General features: G+C 32.5%; 1 protein-coding gene across 1 annotated transcript in view; it reads left to right on the plus strand.

The window, feature by feature from the left end:
- LOC134721257 (tonsoku-like protein) overlaps positions 1-25709 on the plus strand; it is a 122460-nt gene that overhangs the window by 5964 nt on the left and 90787 nt on the right. Inside the window, exons 5-17 of the mRNA XM_063584103.1 lie at positions 399-570; positions 2080-2194; positions 5694-5839; positions 8139-8291; positions 9416-9541; positions 10863-11061; positions 13102-13169; positions 18774-18854; positions 20023-20259; positions 21207-21321; positions 23614-23776; positions 23963-24781; positions 24979-25135. Coding sequence (XP_063440173.1) covers positions 399-570; positions 2080-2194; positions 5694-5839; positions 8139-8291; positions 9416-9541; positions 10863-11061; positions 13102-13169; positions 18774-18854; positions 20023-20259; positions 21207-21321; positions 23614-23776; positions 23963-24781; positions 24979-25135 — 2551 coding nt within the window. The remainder of the gene's footprint in view (positions 1-398; positions 571-2079; positions 2195-5693; positions 5840-8138; positions 8292-9415; positions 9542-10862; positions 11062-13101; positions 13170-18773; positions 18855-20022; positions 20260-21206; positions 21322-23613; positions 23777-23962; positions 24782-24978; positions 25136-25709) is intronic.

Genomic DNA, 25709 nt, shown 5'->3' on the forward strand with positions numbered 1-25709 from the left:
ATGTTCTTGGAAATGCATATCAATTAACCATTTCAAAGTCATGAATTAAATGATTGTGGGTGATTTTAATGGTTCTATACCAGAAAGAAAATAGTTTTCCAACTGTAGTCAAATATCATTGGATGCGATTTCACCAATGAAAACTACTTTTTGGTGTACATCTACCCAGATTGATTTAGATTAGAAGATGTATAAGGAATATTTGTACATTTTTAGACTACCACATATTTAAGAAAAGAAATCTCTAGTCCCAAAAGTCTAAAAGAATGTTAAATGGCAACAACAAAAATTAGCAATAGAAAATAAATGAAGACAAACTCTGAAGATGTTCTTGACAGAAACAGGTCATGCATGTAATCTGGCTAAACTAGTTCAACATTATTTTCTTAAAATTGCAGACAACACCATCTTTACAGTGACTTGTATCGATGCCAGTATTCTTTAGCTACCATGTATCAACGTAACAACAACTTCAGTCAAGCTTTAAGATTCTTAGAATCTGCTCTTAAGAGTGCTTTGAAGTTGAAGGATAAATATCTTGAAAGTGATGTGTATGTCCAAAAAGCTTTGGTAAGTACATAAACAGTTTTATAGACACTTAGAAATTAACCCTTTAAACTGCACAAGTAAATGTTTGCTGTTAATATATAACAGATTGCCTGGCATAAAATGATTGAACCATGAAATGCATGGGTTGAATCATAGCATAATCAATTTAAGAATATAAATTAGAGCATTAGAATTTTCTCTGCCAAGCATACTGCAGCCTTATAAGTTGTAAACTGGTTGGCTTAAATAATGTGTATATGTTTCTTTATTTTTTATATTTGTAAGACTGGTTTTTCTCTTCTTTTTGTGGAGCATTCGACTTTAGTCGAAAAAGCGAGACTAAGCGATCCTACATTCTTTCGTCGTCAGTATCGTCGCCGGCGGCGTCCACAAATATTCACTCTGTGGTTAAAAGCTTTTGAAAATTTAATAACTTTCTTAAAAACCATACTGGATTTTTACCAAACTTGGACAGAAGCTTGTTTATGATCATAAGATAGTATCCAGATTCCAGAAGTAAATTTAGTGAAAATAAAATTCCATTTTTTCTGTATTTTACTTATAAATGGACTTAGTTTTTCTGCAGGAAAACATAACATTCACTCTGTGATTAAAGTTTTTAAAATTTTAATAACTTTCTTAAACTATCCTGGATTTCTACCAAACTTGGACAGAAGCTTGTTTATCATCATAAGATAGAATCCAGAAGTAAATTTTGTAAAAATAAAATTCCATTTTTTCCGTATTTTACTTATAAATGGACTTCGTTTTTTTGCGGGAAAACATTACATTCACTCTGTGGTTAAAGTTTTTATAATTTTAATAACTTTCTTAAACCATCCTTGGTTTGTGCCAAACTTGGAGAGTCTGAGCTTGTTTATGATTATTAGATAGTATCCATAAGTAAATTTTGTAAAACGAAAAATCCATTTTTTCCGTATTTTACTTTAGATTTTCTGCCAGGATACAAGACATTCACTCTTTGGTTAAATTTTTTTAAATTTTGATAACTTTCTTATAATATTTTTAAATTGTACCAAAATTGGGCAGAAACTTGTTTATAATCAAAAGCAAGTATCTAGAAGGAAATTATGTGAATATTTTGTACCTGTGTATCTGTATTTTACTTATAAATGGACTTAGTTTTTCTTCCAGTTAACATTAAATCTATATATTTAAAGTTTTTAAAATATTTATTAGATTCATAAGCTATCCCGATTTTTTTCCAAACTTGGACAGAAGCTTCTTACAATCAAAAGATAGTATCAAGGGGAATATTTTTATTGATTTTTTCCCTCATTTTTGTTGGGCCTGCAATTTACAGCAAAAGTAGGCGAGACACTGGGTTCCGCGGAAACTTTACAAATTTTATTATTTTGTTCTCTATTCTTTATATTTTAACACCACATTATTCTCAAATCTGTATTTTTTATCTTTTTCTTTTGTATGTCTTTTATTGTGCATGTCTTCCCTATTATTCTCTTCTCTGTAAACCCCATTCAGACCCTCATCTAACTTTTATATTTTCAGGTGTGTATCCAAGTGGGAGACATACCTACAAGTAAACATTCATTGAAGAAAGCACACAAACTGGGATCACCAACACCAGAGGAAACTGAAAGAATCGTCAAATATTTTAAAGCTGGTAAAATTAATTTATCTAGAAAAAAATCAGTGTCATATTACAAAAGTCATCTTTCATGATTGTCAGATATCTTAAAGCTGGTACCATGTATAACATATATTTATCTAGAAATATCAATGTCATATTACAAAAGTCATCTTACATGATGGTCAAATATCTCAAAGCTGATATAAAAAAAGAAGATGTGGTATGATTGCAAATGAGACAACTCTCCACAAGAGACCAAAATGACACACAAATTAACAACTTTAGGTCACTGTACAGCCTTCAACAATGAGCAAAGCCCATACTGCATAGTCAGCTATAATGACAATGTAAAACAATTCAAACGAGAAAACTAACGGCCTTATTTATGTACAAAAAAAGAACTAAAAACCGAAAGGTAACACATAAACAAACAACAACCACTGAATTACAGGCTCCTGACTTGGGACAGGCACATACATACATAATGTGGCACGGTTAAACATGTAAGCGGGATCAAACCTGAAAGCGGGATCCCAGCCCTCCCCTAAACTTGGACAGTGGTATAACAGTACAACAAAAGAACGAACTATAATATTCAGTGGACAAAGGCTTAACTCATCAGATGGACAAAAATACAAGTGGATGTGGCCGGGTACTTGTACATCCCAACAAAAAAAGACATTAGGTACGGATCTGAGAGTACTCACAGTTAACTGACAGCTAGTTCAAAGCCACTAACAACTAAAAAATAAATCCTGCATCTAAGACTAAACTATCAATCCATACACATCCAAATATTTATCAAGAAAAAATCTATCCAGAAAAAAATCAATATCATATTACAAAAGTCATTTTACATGATCTATAAACATTGAAAAGCTTGTAATAATCAATTATCTGGAAAAAAATCAATGTTATATTGCAAAGTTATAAACCAAAAAGAGGATTTGTTCCTACAGGAGTGACATCAAAGAATTAAAACATTAAGCGCCTTGAATTAAGTCCCTTATAAATACTGATATGGTGCAAGGACTTATAAGGTTGTCTTTTGTCAAAAATCTCATTTGCTTTTCATTCAACTTAAAATTTGAAATTTTAATTCTGCATTAACTAAAACTAGCATAATAATGGAGTAAAAATTTGCCTGTTGTATATTTTTCTATTTATTCTTTGAAAGACTGGAAGAATAATGTAATAATATTTGCACTGTGTAACTGAAAGAGTAGTTTTAAGAAATGCAAGGTATTGGTTGTTTTATTTAGCTCTATTGAACATGTGCTGTAAGGTAAAATAGTTTGTGAACCATAAATCAGCCATTTCTGTCAGATGTAGAAAAACGAAGGAGATATGACGCTGATGTTGTTAGTGTTTTTTTTAAATTTGGCATTGATGTTTTTTCTTTGTCTGTAGTTTTCTTTTATAAACAGCAGACAGCCATTAATCAGCCTTTCTTAAACATGAATTTATGGTTTAGACATAAAAGAAATAAATGTTCGAGAGTCTGCAATAATCAATAAACAAACTACTCTAATTACAAATTAAATCACATGTTGTAAACAGCAGAAGGTGCATCATGTGAAATTGAAAAATAACATGTTTATATATCATGTATATGTCACTGGTATTTTTTATCATTCATCATGAGCATGGTTAGATTTTTCTTTCCAAGACTTCAAAAAAATGGTGATTTGACAAAAAAGAAATTTTATGAAATTTTGTATTATTAAAATGTCAGAATTGTATCAATTTATGAAGAATATTTATATGTGTGATAAAAATAACATGGAAAAAGGCTTGTTTCATTTACATGAACATTATGCACAAGAAAAAGGTTTTAATAATAGTTACAAAAAAAAGAAGTTAAACAATTCTCTTGCATTCTAATCCTAAATTTCAGTCACATCACTGGTAATTTTATTTGTTCATTATATCGGGTCACTTTCTTGATTTACTTTTTATGCCCCACCTACAATAGTAGAGGGGCATTATGTTTTATGGTCTGTGCGTCCATTCGTTCGTTCTTCCGTCTGTGTGTCCGTTTTTGGTCAAGGTAGTTTTTGAAGAAGTTGAAGTCCAATCAACTTGAAACTTAGTACACATGTTCCCCATGATATGATCTTTCTAATTTTATTGCCAAATTATAGTTTTGACCCCAATTTCATGGCCCACTGAACATAGAAAATGATAGGGAGAAGTTCAGGTTAAAGTTTTTGGTCAAGGTAGTTTTTGATGAAGTTATAGTTACATCAACTTGAAACTTAGTACACATGTTCCCTATGATATGATCTTTCTAATTTTAATTCCAAATTTAAGTTTTGACCCCAATTTCACGGTCCACTGAACATAGAAAATGATAGGGCGAGTGGGGCATCCGTGTACTATGGACACATTCTTGTTCTGGATTGGTATTGTTTTTACAACATAAACAATGCATTTGTGCACTGTTTTATTGCAACAATTTTGTACGTAATCTAAATATTAGTGTTTAGTTTTCAGATGAATGTTTTTTCTTCTTTTGATTTAATTGAGAAATACATACAGTGTAGTTTCACCATCAAACTAACAGGAGTTATACAAGGAAATAAACCCAAATAAGATTTTAGCAGTACCTACTAATGAGTTTGATCACTATAAAAAAAAGATAAGTTTGCTTGTGTGACAGGTGGACCACAAAACTGTTTTTACTTCTTACTGAAAGTATAACAATAAATTCAATGAAAATTATGGGACAGGCAAGAAAAATATAACTGGAAAAACTATATACTAAGAATAAGAGATGTGGTATGATTGCCATTGAGATATCTTTCCACCAGAGTTTAACAATGTACTATTCATATAGATTCGTTTATTTTTGTAGGAACCAATTTTTGTGGATTGAGGAAAACTTGCCTTTACATGGATATTTATTTTGTGGATTTTGTGGTTTTTTGTTTTCATACTGCAGTGATACTAGCTTTTAGAAAAGTTGTAATTCCTCAAACATTTAAATTTGTGTTCAACTGTTCCCTCAAGTCCATGGAAATTAGTATCCCATGAATTATATCTTAAACAATCTGAATAAGATAACTCATAGACTGATTTAGGTACAAAACAATAAACGCAAGAACAAATTAATAGTGCAGCAGCAAACAACAACTGAATTACTAGTACAAATATATGTATGATAGACTATTTTATTTCTTTATTTTCCATTTCTAACAAGAAATTCCTCATTAGTCATGGTTCTCTTGTTAAACAAGCAACATTAACTTTAATGTACAAAATAAATTAGCAGAAGGTTTGGCTTTTAAAGTTTAAACAATTTCATCAATAAATTTCAAATGTTCTACAAGTCACAAAACAAAGAAATAAATATCCAGGTTACATGTTAACCAATCTAAATAAAGAATACTCATAATAATTTCTTTTCGAGTAATATGTAAACAGTGATACATGTGGTAATTATCAATTTTTATCAAACTAAAATATTTCACATTTGTTTCACATTTTAAGATTAAGGCTACCTGTATCCATTTTCATAATTTCATTTCAGTTGGCAAGATAGAAGAAGCTACAACGAGTTTGGAAGGATTGCCACTGGACAGTAATGCATCAAAGATAAAAATATATGAACAGTTGGGCGATGGAGCCGCAGAAATTGGAAATTTTAAACAAGCATTGGAATTCTATCACAAAATGGTAAAATCAAAAATCATTTCAGTAGGGCCAATTTCCTGATGCTTGTAGTTTAAAGGACCAGAATCAACAGGGAGGCTAGGCTTCAACTTGTATACATTATACTTGACATCCAATAACATTAAAGAATAATGTATACAAGCTTAAGCCCTGCATATCATTACAGATGGTCAATCTTAATTACAATGTTTGAGCAAACATTTATTTATACAAACAAACCAAGCAAGCAACCCGTCCAAACCTTAAACTACAAAATTAGGAAAAAAACAGTTGCATTAATAGACCACTTTTAAGTTTGTCCGTCACTGGAAAAAAATCGTCAATAATAAGAACTTTTATTAAAGTCATTTACCAGATAGAGGGGATTGCCTGTATCCCTGCACTTTAAATGTTCATCAAGCATCTTAGTGATTGTCAGTAAGGAGGATAAACTAGAAATAATATTTGTTCTGTAGGTATTTAATCACAATTCCCTAATGAGAGCAGTGCTGAAAGAAATTTCTGAGAATTCAATTTACAGAATAATTTGTGCAATATAGCTTAAAAGTTTCCCAAACCACCTCTCAATATTAGAACGGAAGTGATGACACCCCTAAACGCACGAATGATGTTCACTAAAAACAAAGTTTTCAACAGAAATGCATCAAACTCGAAAGTTGTCTATTGATCTATTATCATTGTTGCTTGAATATAGTGTATCATGACTCACTGAACTGAATTTTAATGTGTGTATTGTTATGCGTTTACTTTTCTACATTGGCTAGAGGTATAGGGGGAGAGTTGAGATCTCATAAACATGTTTAACCCCACTACAATTTTGCGCCTGTCCCAAGTCAGAAGCCTCTTAATCTTTAATCTTGTATGTTTTTTTAATTTTAGTTTCTTGTGTATTATTTGGAGTTTAGTATGACGTCCATTATCACTGTACTAGTATACATATTTTGTAAGGGGCCAGCTGAAGGACGCCTATGGGTGCGGGTGTTTCTCGCTACATTGAAGACCCATTGGTGGCCTTTGGCTGTTGTCTGCTCTATGGGTTGTTGTCGCTTTGACACATTCCCCATTTCCTTTCTCAATTTTATGTACAATAATAAACATGATAAATACACACATTAAATTCTGAATTCACATTATGATTAATAAAAATATGCTTTGAAATATATACAAAATGAAAAGTTTTTAAAGTTTCGAAAACATATGTTTCCTGTATATATAGCTAGTATTTATCAGACTGTAGTTTTTACATAAAGATTTGACACCATTTAGAAAGTCTTGCTTGTTGTGTTCTTTTAGTTTGACTGTTACGTTAAACAATAGTTGTAACTTTACACAATTGGAGCTTGAAGTATTGATAAGTGTTGTGAGATTTCATTAATTTTACCTGTGGTTGTCACATGAGGACTATTTATGCCCCACCTACGATATTAGAGGGGCATTATGTTTTCTGGTCTGTGGCTCCGTTCGTTCGTCCGTTCGTCCATTCGTTCGTCCGCAGGTTAAAGTTTTTAGTCAGGGTAGTTTTTGATGAAGCTGAAGTCCAATCAACTAGAAACTTAGTACACTTGTTGCTTATGATATGATCTTTCTAATTTTAAAGCCAAATTAGACTTTTGACCCAATTTCAATGTCCATGGAACATGGACAATGATAGTGCCAGAGGGGCATCCGTGTACTTAGGACACATTCTTGTTATTGATAGGTTTGAATGTAAGAGTGATCATTCCATTTGAACAGCAGTGTTGTATCTTTTCACTTGAACTGTTATATATCACAGAACATGTCTGTGTTACATAGGTTTGACTATAGTGTTGGTTCTGTTAGATTTTATGTAGCATTTTGAGTGTTTAAACATTAAGATTTGACAATTGTCCTACTTAATGTTCATTAATATTTGTTAGATATCAATTTTCATGGATTATGTGGGTATACATTAACCATGACAATATGTTTAACGATGTACAAATTATCTACAGTGATCTATGGCCTTGTACACAGACTCTGGTTAAGAACAAAATCAAATAGCCATAAAAAGATGATTTTTTTCCTCAGTCCACAAAAGTTGGTACCCTAGAAAAAAAATGGATCCATAGTATTTTTTTATTTCAGTTAGATTTCACATTTAACAATGTTTAAGTGCTGTATCATTTCGAATGGACTACAGTGTAGCTAGTAGTAGTTGCCAACTTAAAAGTTTTACACTATTACCTTTGGCAGTTATAATGCATTATTTGGAATACTTTTGTAGACAAGTATTTGTCTTAGTAAGATTAGAGTGATTAAATCTAGTGTTTTATGATTTCAGCTGGACTGTAGTATAGATGAACTGTCACCAGGAAAGGATTTGATACCTATCTACATATCTCTGGCTCAGACTTATGCTGATAATAAACTGTACGGCAAGGCTGTCGAATATTACAATAAAGAAAAAGAATGTCGGGGTGAAGATTATGGTCAGGTTGGTACTCTATTCTTTAAGGTTTGTCATTAATGGCAATTTACTTCTAGCAAGAGGAGCAGTGGTGGTTTTGGCATTAAGTTTTACCCCTAAATAAGTTCTGTTCTCTTACTTTGGTTTGCCTCAACCATCTGTTATAAAACTTATACACAATGGCTTAATACCACCAAACACACAGGTTTAAATTTGGGTGGTTTCAATTGCACCGTTCTCAAGTATTGTCCTTCAATGAATGGAAAAATGCTAAATTTGTTGTTTCTACACTCTAACTTTAGTTTGCATCTACCAAATGTTATAAAACTTATACACAATGCTAATTACCAGCAAACACAGATCAAGTTTGAATTTGGATGAAGTCACTTTTGCTGTTCTTGGGTTATGTCCCTTTATAAAAGGAAAAATTGCTAAATTAGTCATTTGACAGTCAAGGGTCTAACTTAAATAAGTTATTAGAGAAAAATAACATGCACATGTTATTACAGACACTTTCATGAGTTGTCTTCTCTTTTTTCCTTAATCTGTAGTAACATATGTTTGTCATCAGTTAAATATATCATAAATATTTTATCTTTTGTGGGCACTTGGGAATACTTGAAACTTTGTGCAGTAGCTTAATATATAACCTTGATAACTTACTTTCTAATTCCATTAATACAATTTTAATCAACCATAGTAAATCAATGAGACAAGGCCTTTAAGGGGAAATTAAGCTGTAATAACAAGGCTTAGTAATTACAGGCATGTAACTTATTATATGAGAGCAAATATTGTAAAACTTATACACAATGCTTATAACCACCAATTTTAAATTTGGATAGTACCACTTGCACTATACTCGAGCAATGTCCTTTTATAAATGTAAAAATTGCTAAATTTGTTGTTTCGGCATTCTTTCTTTAGTTTGTCTTTACTTAATGTTATAAAACTTATACACAATGCTTATTACCACCAAACCCACATCAAGTTTGAATTTGAGTGATGTCACTTTTGCTGTTCTTGGGTTATGTCCCTTTATAAATAGAAAAATTGCTAAATTCGTCATTTCATGCTTAGATTGCCTCAAAAAAATGTTTTAAACACTGATCAAGTTCTTCTTTTATTTTACAATTATTTTATTCTCACAGATATGCCGAACATGGTTAAATATAGCAGAGTGCCAGGAATTAGACGGTAAAAGTTATGATGAAGTTAGCATGTGTTATATGAAGGCTTTTGAATGTGCTAGAAAAGCGAACCACTATAAGTTACAGGTAATATTTAATTGTAATCAAAAGCCTACAATTCCCTCTGTCTAAACCAGTCGTGATAATAAATGCATTTGTAAAGGGGGGAAAATGTTGTGGGAAGATAGATATAGGAAGATGTGGTATGAGTGCCAATGAGACAACTCTCCATCCAAGTCACAATTTATAAAAGTAAACCTTTATAGGTCATGGTACGGTCTTCAACACAGAGCCTAGGCTCACACCAAACAGCAAGCTTTAAAAAGGCCTCAAAATTAACAGTGTAAAACAATTCAAACGAGAAAACCAATGGTATAATCAATATAGAAAACAAGAAACACTTGTGAACCACATAAACAGACAACAACCACTAAACATCAGATTCCTGACTAAGGACAGGTGCAAACAATTGCAGTGTGATTAAATGTTTAAATGGTAGTACCAAACCTTCTCACTTTTTTGAAACAATAGTATAACATCACATCATAGACAGACAAACTATAAAATATCACTTGGAATGGCTTAGCTAAATCAAAAAACGTAGTAACACAAATTAACACACAATGAACAAATAAATTTGATTTTTGATACAATGTAAAGAACCTAGAAAATCAGAAAGTAATGGTGTTCACAATCGAAAATTGCACTGCTGGATCTGCTCTTGGAAGGACACCTGACTATGTGGTATGGGCTTTGCTCATTGTTGAAGGCCATACTGTGACCTATAGTTGTAAATGTTTGTGTCATTTTGGTCTTTTGTGGATAGTTGTCTCATTGGCAATCATACCACATCTTCTTTTTTATGTTTAATTGATTTAAAACATTCTGTGGAAAGTGAGTGAAAAAAAAAATAACAGAAATTACAGGCATGATAGATGTAATAAAAATAAAACTTGTCATTAATAGACTGACTGATATTTGTTCATATAAACATTGATTGGTTGTGCTAAGGAAGGGATCTTGTATCATAAATTGATCATTTAACAATGGCTCCTAAATGTCCAACAGCAATTATTAAATTTATAATAAGGATGATAACATATTCAATGTCACATGAATTTTCTCTGCTTTGTGTAAACCTGGCCTAATTAGATTTATAGCAATTTATATGAAAACATGCCATCAAACTTTTGACACACTATTCTTAATTCCAACCAGTCTTCTTTATTTGCTGAATGATGAATGCTTGTATAGAAGCAGACAAAAAAAGTCTAGTTTGATAGTGCTCACATCTTTACACATGCCGTCACCACAATCAAGTTGACTACACTTACCACTACATCACCAACAGGTCTGAAGTGAGATGATTGTTGTTTCAAGCATGTTATCTATACTTATATGATTTCAGGTTCATGTTTTAAAATCGTTGGTAGAAGTTCAAAAGTACTATAAACAGAAAACCCACCTGAAACAAACAGAACGAAAGCTGGATATGATTAAAACAAAGTATGATGTGGGCAGTGATGAGGAATTGTCTGAGGAGGAGAGAGATAGTCAGAGGTCGGATGATGTGGATAATCTGAGTATATCAGAATTGTCAGAATCAGGTAAGGTACAAAGTATGATGTGGGCAGTGATGAGGAATTGTCTGAGGAGGAGAGAGATAGTCAGAGGTCGGATAATGTGGATAATCTGAGTATATCAGAATTGTCAGAATCAGGTAAGGTACAAAGTATGATGTGGGCAGTGATGAGGAATTGTCTGAGGAGGAGAGAGATAGTCAGAGGTCGGATGATGTGGATAATCTCAGTATATCAGAATTGTCAGAATCAGGTAAGGTACAAAGTATGATGTGGGCAGTGATGAGGAATTGTCTGAGGAGGAGAGAGATAGTCAGAGATCGGATGGTGTGGATAATCTCAGTATATTAGAATTGTCAGAATCAGGTGAGGTACAAAGTATGATGTGGGCAGTGATGAGGAATTGTCTGAAGAGGAGAGAGATAGTCAGAGGTCGGATGATGTGGATAATCTCAGTATATTAGAATTGTCAGAATCAGGTGAGGTACAAAGTATGATGTGGGCAGTGATGAGGAATTGTCTGAGGAGGAGAGAGAGAGTCCAAGGTCTGATTATGTAGATAGGTACGTGGCCGGCCTGATAGCGAGCTACCAATCTCAGTATATCAGAATTGTCAGAATCAAGTGAGGTAACCCACTTTTGCGACTGTCATACAAGTGAGAGGTTTAGCACTATAAAATCAGATTCAATCCACCATTTTCTACATTTGAAAATGCTGGTACCAAGTCAGGAATATGACAGTTGTCTGTTCGTTTGATGTGTTTTATCTTTTGATTTTGCCATTTGATTAGGACCTTTCCATTTGGAATTTTCCTCTGAGTTCAGTATTTTCATGATTTTACTTTTTGCTGGTGCACTTGGTTTCACTACAACACTCTGAAAGGAAATTTTAATTGCACTAACAACACTTAATTGAGGCTTTAATTTAAATTTAAAAATACTTGCCAAGATGTACATGTACAAGGAATATACAGGGATAAGAATTAAGTAATGCTGTAATTGAAAAGTTAAAAGAAATATCTGCATCTAAAATTTTGAATTTTGTGTACCTAGGGGGGCAGTTGAAGCACACCTAGGCCTATAGGTGAAGGATTTTCTGTTTTGCCGCTCTAATTTTGCATTCAGCAGTTTACTGAAACCTTGATGCATGGTTTAATGTATTTTTTCTTGCATGCAAAACAAGGTGGTTTCAGTTCTGTCGTATTTAAGTTATTAACGTCAGCCTTTGCAATAGTAAATTGACAAATTTCCTTAAAATATAAAAAAAAAAAAAAGAATAATAGTGCCAATATCAACAAAATTATTTATCATTTTGTTCCACACAATCTTGATGTTAACCCAAATGAAACTTTTTTTTACCAATCTAATAAAGTTAATAATTAAAAGAATTTGTGTCAATCAGACAGAACCTTCAAAATATTCTAACATCTGAATTTTGGAAACATACCTAGCCATAGATGATGATAATATCAGAGTACAGCTTGAGTTGCACCTTCAGCCAAGTCTTGATCCTGCTAGAAAGTTCATTTATGATGATCATCATTAGAAAGAGGGAAAAGAAAATCCAATTTTGGGAGTCACAATAATGTTATTGTTGACACCAAATTATAAGCCATTCAGGTGACTGTACACACATACCTTCTTTTGGCATGAGAGTGAGGTCACATCTAATTCTAGGCAATCACACAAGGCAATTTTTGATTATGATATTTTATACTAGTAGTGCTATTTTTCAAATAGTTTGCACCTATTTAAGTAGTAGTACTACAAAATAACTAACCAATTGAATTAGTAATTATTTTATATAAGCAAAAATCCCAATGATTCCATGGTTAGTTGTTTATAATAATGATGTGTATCTGGCTAATTACAAGTAACTGATCCTAAGGATCTTTTGAATGTATTTTTTTTGGGGCACCTACAAAAAAAAATTGGGGTAGATACTAGTATGAAAGATAATATGCTCGGTTTAAAAAAAGTACTGCATGTCAATACAAATACCTTTAATATCTTTTGTAGTAAGGTTAATTGTCAATATTTTCATCTTGACATACTTTGTACTTACAGAGGAATCAGAGGAAGAAGGAAGTAAAGTTCAAACTGGGTCAAGGAGGGTAACTAAGGCTAAGGCCACTGTAAGTGTAATCTTAAGTGGTATCTTCAACTGAAAAGGAATGTTGCAATAACTTAGTTGTTTATTCAATGATTGGTTCAAATATTTAACCACAGAACACATTGAAGTATTTTCACTTAACCTCCCTATTGTAAAAGCCAGTGTGAACGAGATACATCATGGAAAATAATTTACACTCGATTAAAATACGAATAAGATTGCAGAATATGGTCTCATCTTTCCAAACCACTTTTCTTTTAAATAGTAAAGCTATGAGATGTGACAACACGTGTTTTAATGAACCACACTATTTATAGACTCCATTTTGTCAATATCCGGTTCTATTTTAAATGGAAGTGGACTTTCGTTTTGTCGACCTAGATACTACAGTACAGCCTTTCAATGAATAGAAATAAAACCCGTAGCACTGCAGACTCCTAAGAGTGTCTAAAACTCTGATTCAATCGGTAATACGAAAGGTTGACTGTCAAACGGCAGCGAGATATAATAATTTACAGTCCTGCACCTGATGACGACAATCAGTCTCGATTTCAAGTTGTTTTACAAATATGCTTCTCACCACTCCAAAATTTACGTTCATACATTACTTTTGTAGAAGTTAAACAACTTTCATGACCGCAGGTTAATTTTTCTAAATGTTTCAACTCGAAATGAAACTCCTGACCACGATTGTTTATGATTCTGCCATTTTGTTTTTCACGAGGTTTTTTTCTTCTCAACAATCTTTGAAAAAACATATTTTGACAGCGTTTTTACGCCCGATACTAAAATATAGAATGCATTTGATGTTGATCATAACATCTATGAAGCAACTGCACCAAGAAACATGTCTAAACGTTATATTTACTGTTTTGCACTGTGACCGTCTAAAAATAGAAATCTATGTATCTTTAAGGATAATTTCGCCCTCAGCTCTGTGGTGCCAAAAGGATAATTTCGGCTCACGCTAGAGGGTGCCAAAAGGATAATTTCAGTACGAAAGGGTTAAGGTCCCCTTTTTCTGTTGAACTAAAAGGAGAAATAAAGGTATAAATATCGAAATATAAGAAAAGAACTGAATTACAGTAATCGCATAAATTTTGTTTTAGTTTAAGTTCATCTTATTTGAAAAAAATAATAAAAAATATAGGTCACTGATGAGGTAAAAAAGATGTTTCAACTTTAATGCTTAAAAATGGAATGTTTGCACCAAAGGGAGATAATTTAGAGCTTTTGCAATGATATAAAAAAAAAAAAAAGTCATCTGGGGCCAAAACAAATTGTTCTTTTGGTTGCCTTTTGTACCACATCATTTAGTAACAACTTATAGCGAAATAAATAAAAATTGTAATGTAATCATAATCAGCATCATACAGAATTGTTTATATACATCAATTTTTGTCCTTCTTATTTCCACATTTCAGGCAATAACTCAGATTTACTTTGACAAGATTTTATATGTTTTCTTAAGACTCAATGAGTATCTCCTGATCTTTTAACAACGACAGCATTTCAAATTAATTTTCCATCATTAGCTATAGCCAGTCTTTGTTTTAATAAATTGCTGTGATGTCATTTTCTACCTCAGAATGTATTACCATACCATTTTATACTTTTATTCTCTCTTCTTCAGAACAATTGTCAGTTTCTTCGTCTTTAATTTTAATAAAATTCCTACAAGCTTGACAAGTTGTTTCATTGCCATGACCTTTTCTGTAAACTTTTAACATTGTTACAAGGTCATGTCTACCTATTATATCCATTAAGTCTGCAAATTGAGTTATGTTTTCTTCAGAGTAGAAATTCCTTTTGAATAAATATCGACACATGTCAGATGGGTATTTTAAGTTTTCAAACTTTTCTCCTTTCCCAATTTCAAAATTATTTAGTTGAATTGCAAATTTCATATCCGAAACATCTTGTCCATCCATATTCTGAACTATTTTGCACAACAAGTGTGAAAACATTGAACATTTTTTGCCTTGACTTGACGTCATACTTGAAGTTCAGGAAATTAATTTCATTTTTCAAAATTCATATTTTTATATCGTCCATGTATAATAATTGTTACTGTTTGTGATACTGACAATCCAGAAGAGCAAATGTATAATGATTGTTAACATTTGTGAAATTGACATAGTAAAATAGTGTGTATGCATGTATTCTAATCTATGACGTCAAGTGTATTTCCAGATCTTCTCATCTTAATTTTTTTTTACATTTTTAAATTGTTGTCAATTTTTGCCTTGTCAATATGTTTAGAAAGGGTATTTTACAATATATATATGTTGCACTCTTTCATTACACTAACCTTTTGTAACACTGACATAGTAAAATAGAAAGAATGTCAAGTATTTATTTCCTGACTTGCCCACATTATTGTGAGAATCATGAGTGTGAATCATTATATTAATTGACATTTTAAATGTTTCATTGAAATTAAAAATGAACTACCAAAAATTGGAAGGAAACAATTTCCAACTTAAAAGCACCTTCGAAGAAATCATAAAGCTTTGGTGCAAATTAGTGTATTTTTATATTGTGTATGTCTGTCAGCAGTATATATTATTGTTTGCATTTAGTCATTTTCTTGTCCAAGTGCATTTGCACATTTCATGCAATAATTTAGGTTTTCTTTGACTCTTTTCCAAAATTAGGTTTCTTTATATCAAATACTTTGAAGTAGCATTATAATATGAAAGCTTTATATCATCAAGAATCTTAAATCAGAATCAGAGTCTCTGAAAATATAACTTTTTGAGCTTTTCTCATCACTTGGCGTCCTGCGTCCGTCGTCGTCCGTCGTCGTCGTCCTGCGTCCTGCGTTAACTTTTACAAAAATCTTCTCCTCTGAAACTACTGGGCCAAATGTAACCAAACTTGGCCACAATCATCATTGGGGTATCTAGTTCAAAAATTGTGTCCGGTGACCCCGCCAACCAACCAAGATGGCTGCCATGGCTAAAAATAGAACATAGGGGTAAAATGCAGGTTTTGGCTTATAACTCAAAAACCAAACCATTTAGAGCAATCTGACAGGTATAAAATTGTTAATCAGGTTAAGATCTATCTGCCCTGAAATTTTAAGATGAATCTGACATTCCGTTGTTAGGTTGCTGCCCCTGAATTGGTAATTTTAAGGAAATTTTGTTGTTTTTGGTTATTATCTTGAATATTATTTTAGATAGAGATAAACTGTAAACAGCAATAATGTTCAGCAAAGTAAGATCTACAAATAAGTCAACATGACCAAAATGGTCAGTTGACCACTTTAGGAGTTATTGCCCTTTATAGCCAATTTTTAACCATTTTTCGTAAATCTTAGTAATCTTTTAGAAAAATCTTCTCCTCTGAAACTACTGGGCCAAATTAATTGAAACTTGGCCACAATCATCATTGGGGTATCTAGTTTGAAAATTGTGTCGGATGACCTGGCCAACCAACCAAGATGGCCACCACGTCTAAAAATAGAACATAGGGGTAAAATGCAGTTTTTGGCTTATAACTCAAAAACCAAAGCATTAAGAGTAAATCTGACATGAAGTAAAATTGTTGATCAGGTCAAGATCTATCTGCCCTGGAATTTTCAGATGAATTGGATTATTGGTTGTTAGGTTGCTGCCCATGAATTGGTAATTTTGAGGAAATTTTGCTGTTTTTTTTGTTATTATCCTGAATATTATTATAGATAGTGATAAACTGTAAACAGCAATAATGTACAGCAAAGTAAGAACTAAAAATAAGTCAACATGACCAAAGTAGTCAATTGACCCCCTAAGGAGTTATTACCCTTCATAGTAAATTTTTAATAATTTTCACAAAATTTGTAGATTTTCACTAACATTTTCCACAGAAACTACTGTTATAGATAGAGATAATTGTAAGCAGCAAAAATGTTTAGTAAAGTAAGATCTACAAACACATCACCATCACCAAAACACAATTTTGTCATGAATCCATCTGTGTACAATGTTTAATATTAACATAGACCAAGGTGAGCGACACAGGCTCTTTAGAGCCTCTAGTTTAAATCTTCACTTAAATGGGCATTTGTCCCTCTAAAATGAAAGTTTAGTCAGGATCTTTTAACTGTTTTAGTTTTTGAAATCTCATACAATTTAAATCTTTTTTTATTGCAATATCATTGGCTGTGAGCATTCAAAACAGGGGGGAGGGGGGGATATCCTAGGTCAGTAGAACACATATGGTTTAGTGTATGCTCCAAAAGATTATTTTTTTTGTCTCATCTGGGACTAACACCATGAAGGCGAGACATATCGATATTACTTTTCTGGCAATGTCGGCTCCAACAATTGTTACGTTTTTTGCTCAAGTTAGTTTGATAGGACTTCTTTTGATAGATCAATGATGGTTTGTATAGAGTTGTATTATTATCATTACATATCAGTTTGACAACTATTTCAAGACTCACCCTCGAAGTGACTTTTAATGTATTAACAATTTTCAATGTTGAATTTTCTGCGCAAGTCAGTTTTTAATAAGAACTACTAATATCAGATAGACAATGATATTTTCTATAAATTTGCATAATATTATTATCACCATAAATGAGTTTGTCTTTTCTTTAGAGGTCCTGCTTCCTGGGTTATGGTTCAGCAGCCATCAATTGATTAGTAATGTGGTTGTTAAACAGATTGTCTTTTTCTGAGTTTATTTATCAAACCAAGCAAAAGATATTTTTAAATGTTTGTGATTACACTTTTTAAAAGCACAATTATTTCTATTTTTCTTCATAATTAATTAATTTATCATATGTAACTTTACATTTATTGGCAGATGATTGGTTTAATAAGATATTTGTATTTGTAATCAACAGATATCACCCTGAGCAATATGATTATTTTTTTTCTTTTTCCATTTCTGTTGTTGTTTTTCTTTGTTTTAATGCTATTTTTTTTTTGCGTCCAACGTTATCCTTTTACATTGATAATTGCTATTGCAAGCTAGATGTGGTTCTGTGGAATTCTTTTCAAATTTTTAATAAATTGTTAATTTGTAATCTATTAATAGAACTTAAATGTTTTCCAAATGTTATATTTAGTATTGGGGTTTTTCAGAAATATGATTTCACCAGGTGTATGCACAGGCACTTGTTTACATCCAAGGGAAGACCCACTATCAACGTATATATATATGTTGATAGTGGGTCTTCCCTTGGATAGAAACAAGTGCCTGTGGATGTATGTAGTTGAGATACTTCAATAGATATAGCAGGAAGGAAGCACTCATTTTGGGTGTATATTTTTCTCACTATACAAGTAGTACTATGTAATGCAAATTATTGTCAATTATCATTGCTACAACACTTTAACCCTTTCGTGTCATCTTTTTAGTTTACCTGCTCCTAAGGTCTTTGTAGTGAAATATATGTGTGCATCTAATACCATCAATGCTTTATATACTTCTATTGTGCATATAAAATTGAGAATGGAAATGGGGAATATGTCAAAGCAACAACAACCTGACCATAGAGCAGATAACATCCGAAGGCCACCAATGGGACTTCAGCACAGCAAAAAGACACCCAGAGGCTGGCTTCAGCTAAACTAAAATGTATACATTATTTACATATGTCAAGGTGAATGTTCTTTTTTATATTTTTCAGAGAAATGAAAAAGGAGAAACTCCATTACACAGGGCTTGCATAGAGGGTAACCTGAAGAAAGTTCAAAAGCTTATTGAACAGGTTGATGATTTCATAGTATTATTATATTTATATCACAAAACTTTTTAAAATGTATAACACACCATTTCCTGAAGGCTGCAGTTGAACATGTCATTGGGAAACTGGTGACAAAAATGTGTCTTCCTTGCGAATGGAATTTTAAAATGTTAATATCTCTAAAGGATGCTGCTGTTAAAAAGTTAGCTACTAAATATATTCAAAAAAGCTTAAAGCTATATGAAGCTTAGTTTCAAATTTTGCTATTTGATGTCTGTACTGTTGTATATTATAAATGTTTGATAGAAAAGCTACTTAATATCTCAGGTTCAAGAAAACTGTAAGGCCCATGATTATGAAATCTTTAAAAAAAATGTTTGCTTTACATCTAAGGTCCTTGCTTGAAACTCACTTTCCAAAAATGGGTTTAAAATTACAATTGAATAGGAGTTATTTCCCTTTTGTGAAGTATACTGGTAAACTACTGATTGGCTTCAATGCAGAAAGAAAGTATCAAGTATATAGAAACTGTGATATAAAAACATTTCCAGCTTTATAAACAAGTTTGATTACAATTTGAACCAAATGATGTAAAAGTTTAACAACTAAAGGTCACCGTACAGCCTTCACAAATAAGCAAAACCCATAACCTTTAGTAAGCTTTAAAAAGTGCATATGACAAATGTTAAACAATTTAAACGATAAATGAAACAGCCTGATATATGTGCATTACTTTTAATGAATGAAAAACAAATATGATATACAGGAACAAACAAAAAACACAGAATTGTAGGCGCCATCAGGCCTTACGGTCATAAAACTTTCAAGCATGACTTTTGTACACGGACTCGAGAATCAACCAATCAAAATACTGGATTTTGTGTTTTGAGCAAGATTTTTGTGCTCCCAGCACTGAGCAAAGTTTTATGACTTCAACCCCAGGTTTATCAGAAGGCAAAATGCCTATGATAATTTCATTTTTTATAGGTCAAACACTATCTGTAAATCAACAGAGATTTAAAACTGCTTATCGTCTATCGCTGGATAAAAAATAATTTATTCTTTTGATGCTTATAAATGATGGAATCCAAATTATTTCTTCTGTTATTATATGTTGTTCAGATTTTAAAAGTATGTATAATTGCATTAGACTGATTCAAGTACTTTGACTGAATTTAAAATGTTATTTCAGGGTCATCCTGTAAACCCTCGTGATCATTGTGGATGGATACCCTTACATGAGGCAGCCAACCACGATGTGTATGAAATAGTCTTGTACCTACTGGACCATGGAGCAGCCATCAATGACCGAGGGGGTCAGTACTGTGGAGGAGTTACTCCCCTTATAGACTCTGGTAACTGTGGCAACATGGAAATTATGGACTTGTTAATTGAGAGAGGAGCTAATGTCTTAGCTAAGGATGATGAGGTTTGAATGCATTTGTAACCAGATTCTAAAGAATTTATTATGCCTTCACTATAGGCAACATGGGCTTCTGTCTGTCAGTCTGTCCATCAATTCGATTTTAGTTTCTAACATTCTATGTTTTCCTTATCCAAATTTTATGTAACCTGAAGTTTTCCTTATCCAAAATTTATGTAACCCGAACACAATGTCAAGAACCAAAACAAACAGACAAAGTTTGAATTTGGCTAGTGAGTCACTTACTGTCTAGAGTTATGTCCCCTTTTACCTTTCCGAATTTCATAGCTTAAGGTGGCTCGGGACTATTCGACTGCGCATCATTTCACGCATGCATTACAAAAGAATTTATCGTAAATTCGATATAATTTTTTAAAATATTTTGAATGATTAGAAATGTTATATCATTGTAGTTATGTGACTAATAGAAATCTCTTTTGGGGAGATTTAGAATATTCTTGAAAATAAATTTTGTTAACATACTGGTTCCCAGTTATGCTCTCTGTGTTCCATCTCATAGAGACAAAATTAGGGAATATTACCAGTAAATATACATGTGCATATTGTTCACATGGAAATCTGTGGTAACCCTTCGTTCGAGGTAGAGGTAGTTAAGAAAATTAGTGTTAGTTTAAACTCTGAAAAGTTCAGGGCATATAAACATTGAAAATATGCCGCACAGCCCTATAATTTGACCTTTGAACAAAGTTGTAGTGCATATGAACTTGCAATTCTAGGATATGATTTTTTTCAAAACTTCATAGTAAAAGTGGTACAGTTTTAGCCGTAATAGGAGTTCCTATGGGAAATTGCATTGTCAATATTTACAGAAATGCAACCTTAAAGATGTATTGATATTCATTGGCATAAGGTTGATTTCTGTCGAGCTAAAATTAAGATTAATTTATGGCAATACTGAAATAAAGGTTTATATCAAATTTTTAATTTATCAGGGTAACACAGCGTTGGATTGTCTGAGATCATGGAGAGACCGCTGTGATAATTTAGACGATGAATTATTGAAGAAGTTCCAACATACAGAGACATTATTGGCATCTAAAAAGAGAGGTAACTAATAACAAGATGTTTTACAAAATTGTATACCAACTTGTATGTCCCCTATTTAATAGAAAATAGTTTATTACATGATTTTGGAAAAGGTGCATGTCATGGTGTTTCGCAATTGGTTGCTTTGAATATCAAATTAAGAAATTCCAAACTACCGTAGATTCTTTTTTTATGCCCCATTTTTAGGCATTATGTTTTCTTGTCTGTGTGTCCGTTTGTCCGTCCCGCTTCAGGTTAAATTTTTGGTCAAGGTAGTTTTTGATAAAGTTGAAGTCCTTTCAACTTGAAACTTACTACACATGTTCCTTATGATATGATCTTTCTAATTATAATGCCAAGTTAACATTTTGACCCTAATTTCACTGTCCACTGAACATAAAAAATGATTATGCCCAACCTAAGATAGTAAAGGAGCATTATGTTTTCTGGTCTGTTGGTCTGTCTATTTGTACTATGATCACATTCTTATTTGTTGTATATCAATTTCTATAGGTTTAGTTAAACTATAAAATTAAATATTTGCTTGAGCCTTGAATTCAGAATTTTGCAAATCCACAAAATCTAATATCTATGAAATTTGGTATCCAGGAAAATAAAAGAATCCACAGTACATTTAAAATGTGTATTTTGATGAACTCTTAAAGTAATGGTTCAACTTTATCCTAAAAAAAAACCCTTAAAATTGGTACCCAAGGAATTGAAAGTGTGCGTTGGGCATCCAAGTACTATGGACAGACTCTTGTTTTAAAAATTAGTTCATCAGGCCAAAAAAAAAATAGGTGTGTTTCCATCGCCCGACCGACCCTAATTTTTTGGCGCCGACCCTAACTTTTTTTTCCCGGAAAAAAAAAATTAAAATAATTTTTTTCGTTTTTTTCCGGAAACGGTTTTTGTTTAGTATAGCCTTTGAATGGCATCTTTTAAACGTTTGATTTCAAATAAAATTTTAATACAGTAAGCATTTGTGTGATACAGATTGAAGTCAAACAACGGCATGGCTTCTGCTATGGCCATCAGTCACCTGACCCGTACAGATGGTGTATCAGTTCTGAAAAGTTTGAAAATTTTATAAGCTGGAAGTCCTGGCCAAGTCTTCTGCAACTTTTGAACATGGACTAGTCATATCTTGTATACTTTATACAATAACAAACTGATTATAAAAATACACAAAAAACAACCGAAGCAGGCCAGTAAAAAAAAAAAAAAAAAAAAAAAAAAAAAAAAAAAACCTACCTACCTACCGACCCTAATTTTTTGGGGCATGCACCAGGAAACGCACCTATTTTTTTTTTTGGGCCTCACTTGCATTCATTATTCATCCTGGGTCAACTTCCAAAATCTACAGGTGATTTATTTTTATACCCCACCTACGATAGTAGGGGGGGGGCATTATGTTTTCTGGTCTGTGGGTCTGTTCGTCCGTCCATCTGTCTGTCCATTCGTCCGTTCATCCCGCTTCAAGTTAAAGACTTTAGTCAAGGTAGTTTTTGATGAAGCTGAAGTCCAATCAACTTGAAACTTAGTACACTTGTTGCTTATGATAGGATCTTTCTTATTTTAAAGCCAAATAAGACTTTTGACCCCAATTTCACAGTTCACAGAACATAGGAAATAAAAGTGGGAGTTTCAGGTTAAAGTTTTTGGTCAAGGTAGTTTTTGTTGAAGTTGAAATCCAATCAACTTGAAACTTAGTACACATTTTCCCTATGATATGATTTCCCAATTTTAATGCCAAATTAGATTTTTTACCCAATTTCATGGTCCATTGAACATGGAAAATGATAGTGCGAGTACTTTGGACACATTCTTTAGATATAGGAAGATGTGGTGTGAGTGCCAATGAGACAACTCTCCATCCAAATAACAATTTAAAAAGTAAACCATTATAGGTTAAAGTACGGCCTTCAACACGGAGCCTTGGCTCACACCGAACAACAAGCTATAAAGGGCCCCAAAATTACGAGTGTAAAAGCATTCAAACGGGAAAACCAACGGTCTAATCTATATAAACAAAATGAGAAACGAGAAACACGTATATATTACATAAACAAACGACAACTACTGTACATCAGATTCCTGACTTACATTTGCATCGGGATTAAACGTTTTAATGGATCCAAACCTTCTCCCTTTTTCTGAAACAATAGCATAACATCACAACATTGTCTATTTTTATCAAAAATGTAAATAAAAAAAAAAACTAATATTTCATTGCAAAGTGAACATATTTGTAAGAAAGTATTAGTAATAAACTTGTTTACATAATTTTATACATTTTTCCATATGATTTAGGAAAATCATCAGTAGACAGTGTACAAAGAAGCCAAACAAACAGAGGTTTGAATCCAAGTCAGAGAAGTCAGAGGGTTGTAGAAGAATGTGACCTTCCCCATCTCCCTCTACAAGAGAGAGCTAAGAAACGTAAATCAAAGACTGGACATTCTTCAGATCTCAGGTTAGGAATTAGAAGAAAAATTATATAGTTAGACTTAATTACGACATCTGAAAGTTTTGTCTAGTTTGTACTTCATATTGCAATGAAATATATTACAGAAATATCCCAAATTTTTAAATCAAAATGAGTGGCTAGGTCAACTATTAAAAGGCCTTTCTATATTTATTTTTCTTTTTTGCTTTTCAGAAGAGGTATGTCTTCAACTGATTCTGACAGTGATTCACAAATGCCTTGTAGACAAAGGGAAACAATTCCAGTTTTATCTGATTCTGAAGAATTTTTTCCCAATCCAATGATGGATGATGAGAATCATACTACCCAGAGTGCAACAGCAAGTTACAAGTCTGCTATGGAAAGTCTGAGAGGTAATGTTAATCGTAAGACTGTCCACTCACAAAGTGTGCCAACCAGTAAACAGCAGCAGACGTCAGCATTAATTGATGAAGAAATTTTTATAGATGATTGGTTGATAGATGATATGCATCAACCAACCAAAAGACAGAAATTAGACATAAATGGTGTTTTCTCATCAAATTCTTCTAGAAAGAAAAGTGAGGAGGTCTTATCTCAAAAAGCTTCTTCATCAAGCATAAAGAAAAACAGAAGTATTATTTTTGACGATGATAGTGAAGATATAAATATTGACACAAGTGTTGATATCCATTGCAACAATAGAACTGGTGATGACAACATTTTAATAGATGAAGATGATATAAGTATCATATCACAAAGTACACAATTGCCCTCAATTCGACGGCTACAGAAAACAAAACCTCGCCAATTAAGTTTGACAAATTTCGCAGTCAGAGTATCTGAAAACAGGTCTATTTCTCAGGACACAGCAGGAATTGAGAATGCCACAACTTTTCTTGCTACAACTGGGCCTACAAGTACACAGAAAACCATTGATAGTACCCCTTCATCATACAGGGATACAGTTGGATCTTTAATGAGGATCAAGGTCAGAGTGAAGGACAAACTTTTGCTAATTCCTGTGCCCAATAGGTAAGTCTTTTTAAGTCTGTCAAAAATTTCTCTGTTAATCACACCTAAATTAATTCCTTTTGAAAAAAAATTAAAAAAACTTGTCTCCTAAAATATTTGTGAACTTTAATGCATAACAAAAGTACACTTTTCGCTTACTTGATTTTCAGAATGATTTATTTGAAATAATTGAGATTTTAATTATCTTTTTTAAATAGTGAGAAGGAGAAGACAATAGCTTGGTTATGTCAGGAAGCTGGTCAGAGATATTACAGCATGTGTGGATTACGTCCCTTGTTAACACTCAGTACAAAGGATGGTGCCTTCTTAGCCAACACAGATGAGATTTCACAAGTTCTGTCAAGTAATGAAGAGGTAAGGATGTACTTTATCTTACCTGCAATAAAAGTTGCAAAATTTGAGATACATCTTTGCTCTACTAGTTATGGTGAAAGCTTGAATCTTTTCAATTAGAACTTATTTAACATGCAGTATTGTTTAGATATATTAACATGATAAATGTTAATATCTGTGATGAATTTCTTCGGATAAAGTTACTGTAAATTCGTAAATTGTTGTGTGCATTTATAATGCAACTTTTGAAGAATAAACAAAAATGCAAGATTAATTATTGCTATTTCAAGAAAAAATCTAATAGCAGATAATTTTATCAGATATTGAAATGCCACCCAGTTGCATTATTCCCATTATTAAAAACCTCACCATTACATACCTGCCAACTTTTCAAAATGCCCATGGGGATTTTGCGTGCAAGATGGATTTTATAGTCCTAAAAAAACTTCAAGGGGGCCTTCAAATATACATTCATGTTGTTTTTGGCTTCTTCCTACTTTTTAAACCTGTAGCCATTAAAAAATCATTGTTTGGTTTAAAATTGAAGACAAAATTTCTCTTTCAATATTTCTATTTAGGAGCTCTCATGGGGGAA

Source organism: Mytilus trossulus, chromosome 6 (genome assembly GCF_036588685.1).
Source record: "Mytilus trossulus isolate FHL-02 chromosome 6, PNRI_Mtr1.1.1.hap1, whole genome shotgun sequence".
In the NCBI taxonomy this organism is placed as follows: Eukaryota; Metazoa; Mollusca; class Bivalvia; order Mytilida; family Mytilidae; genus Mytilus; species Mytilus trossulus.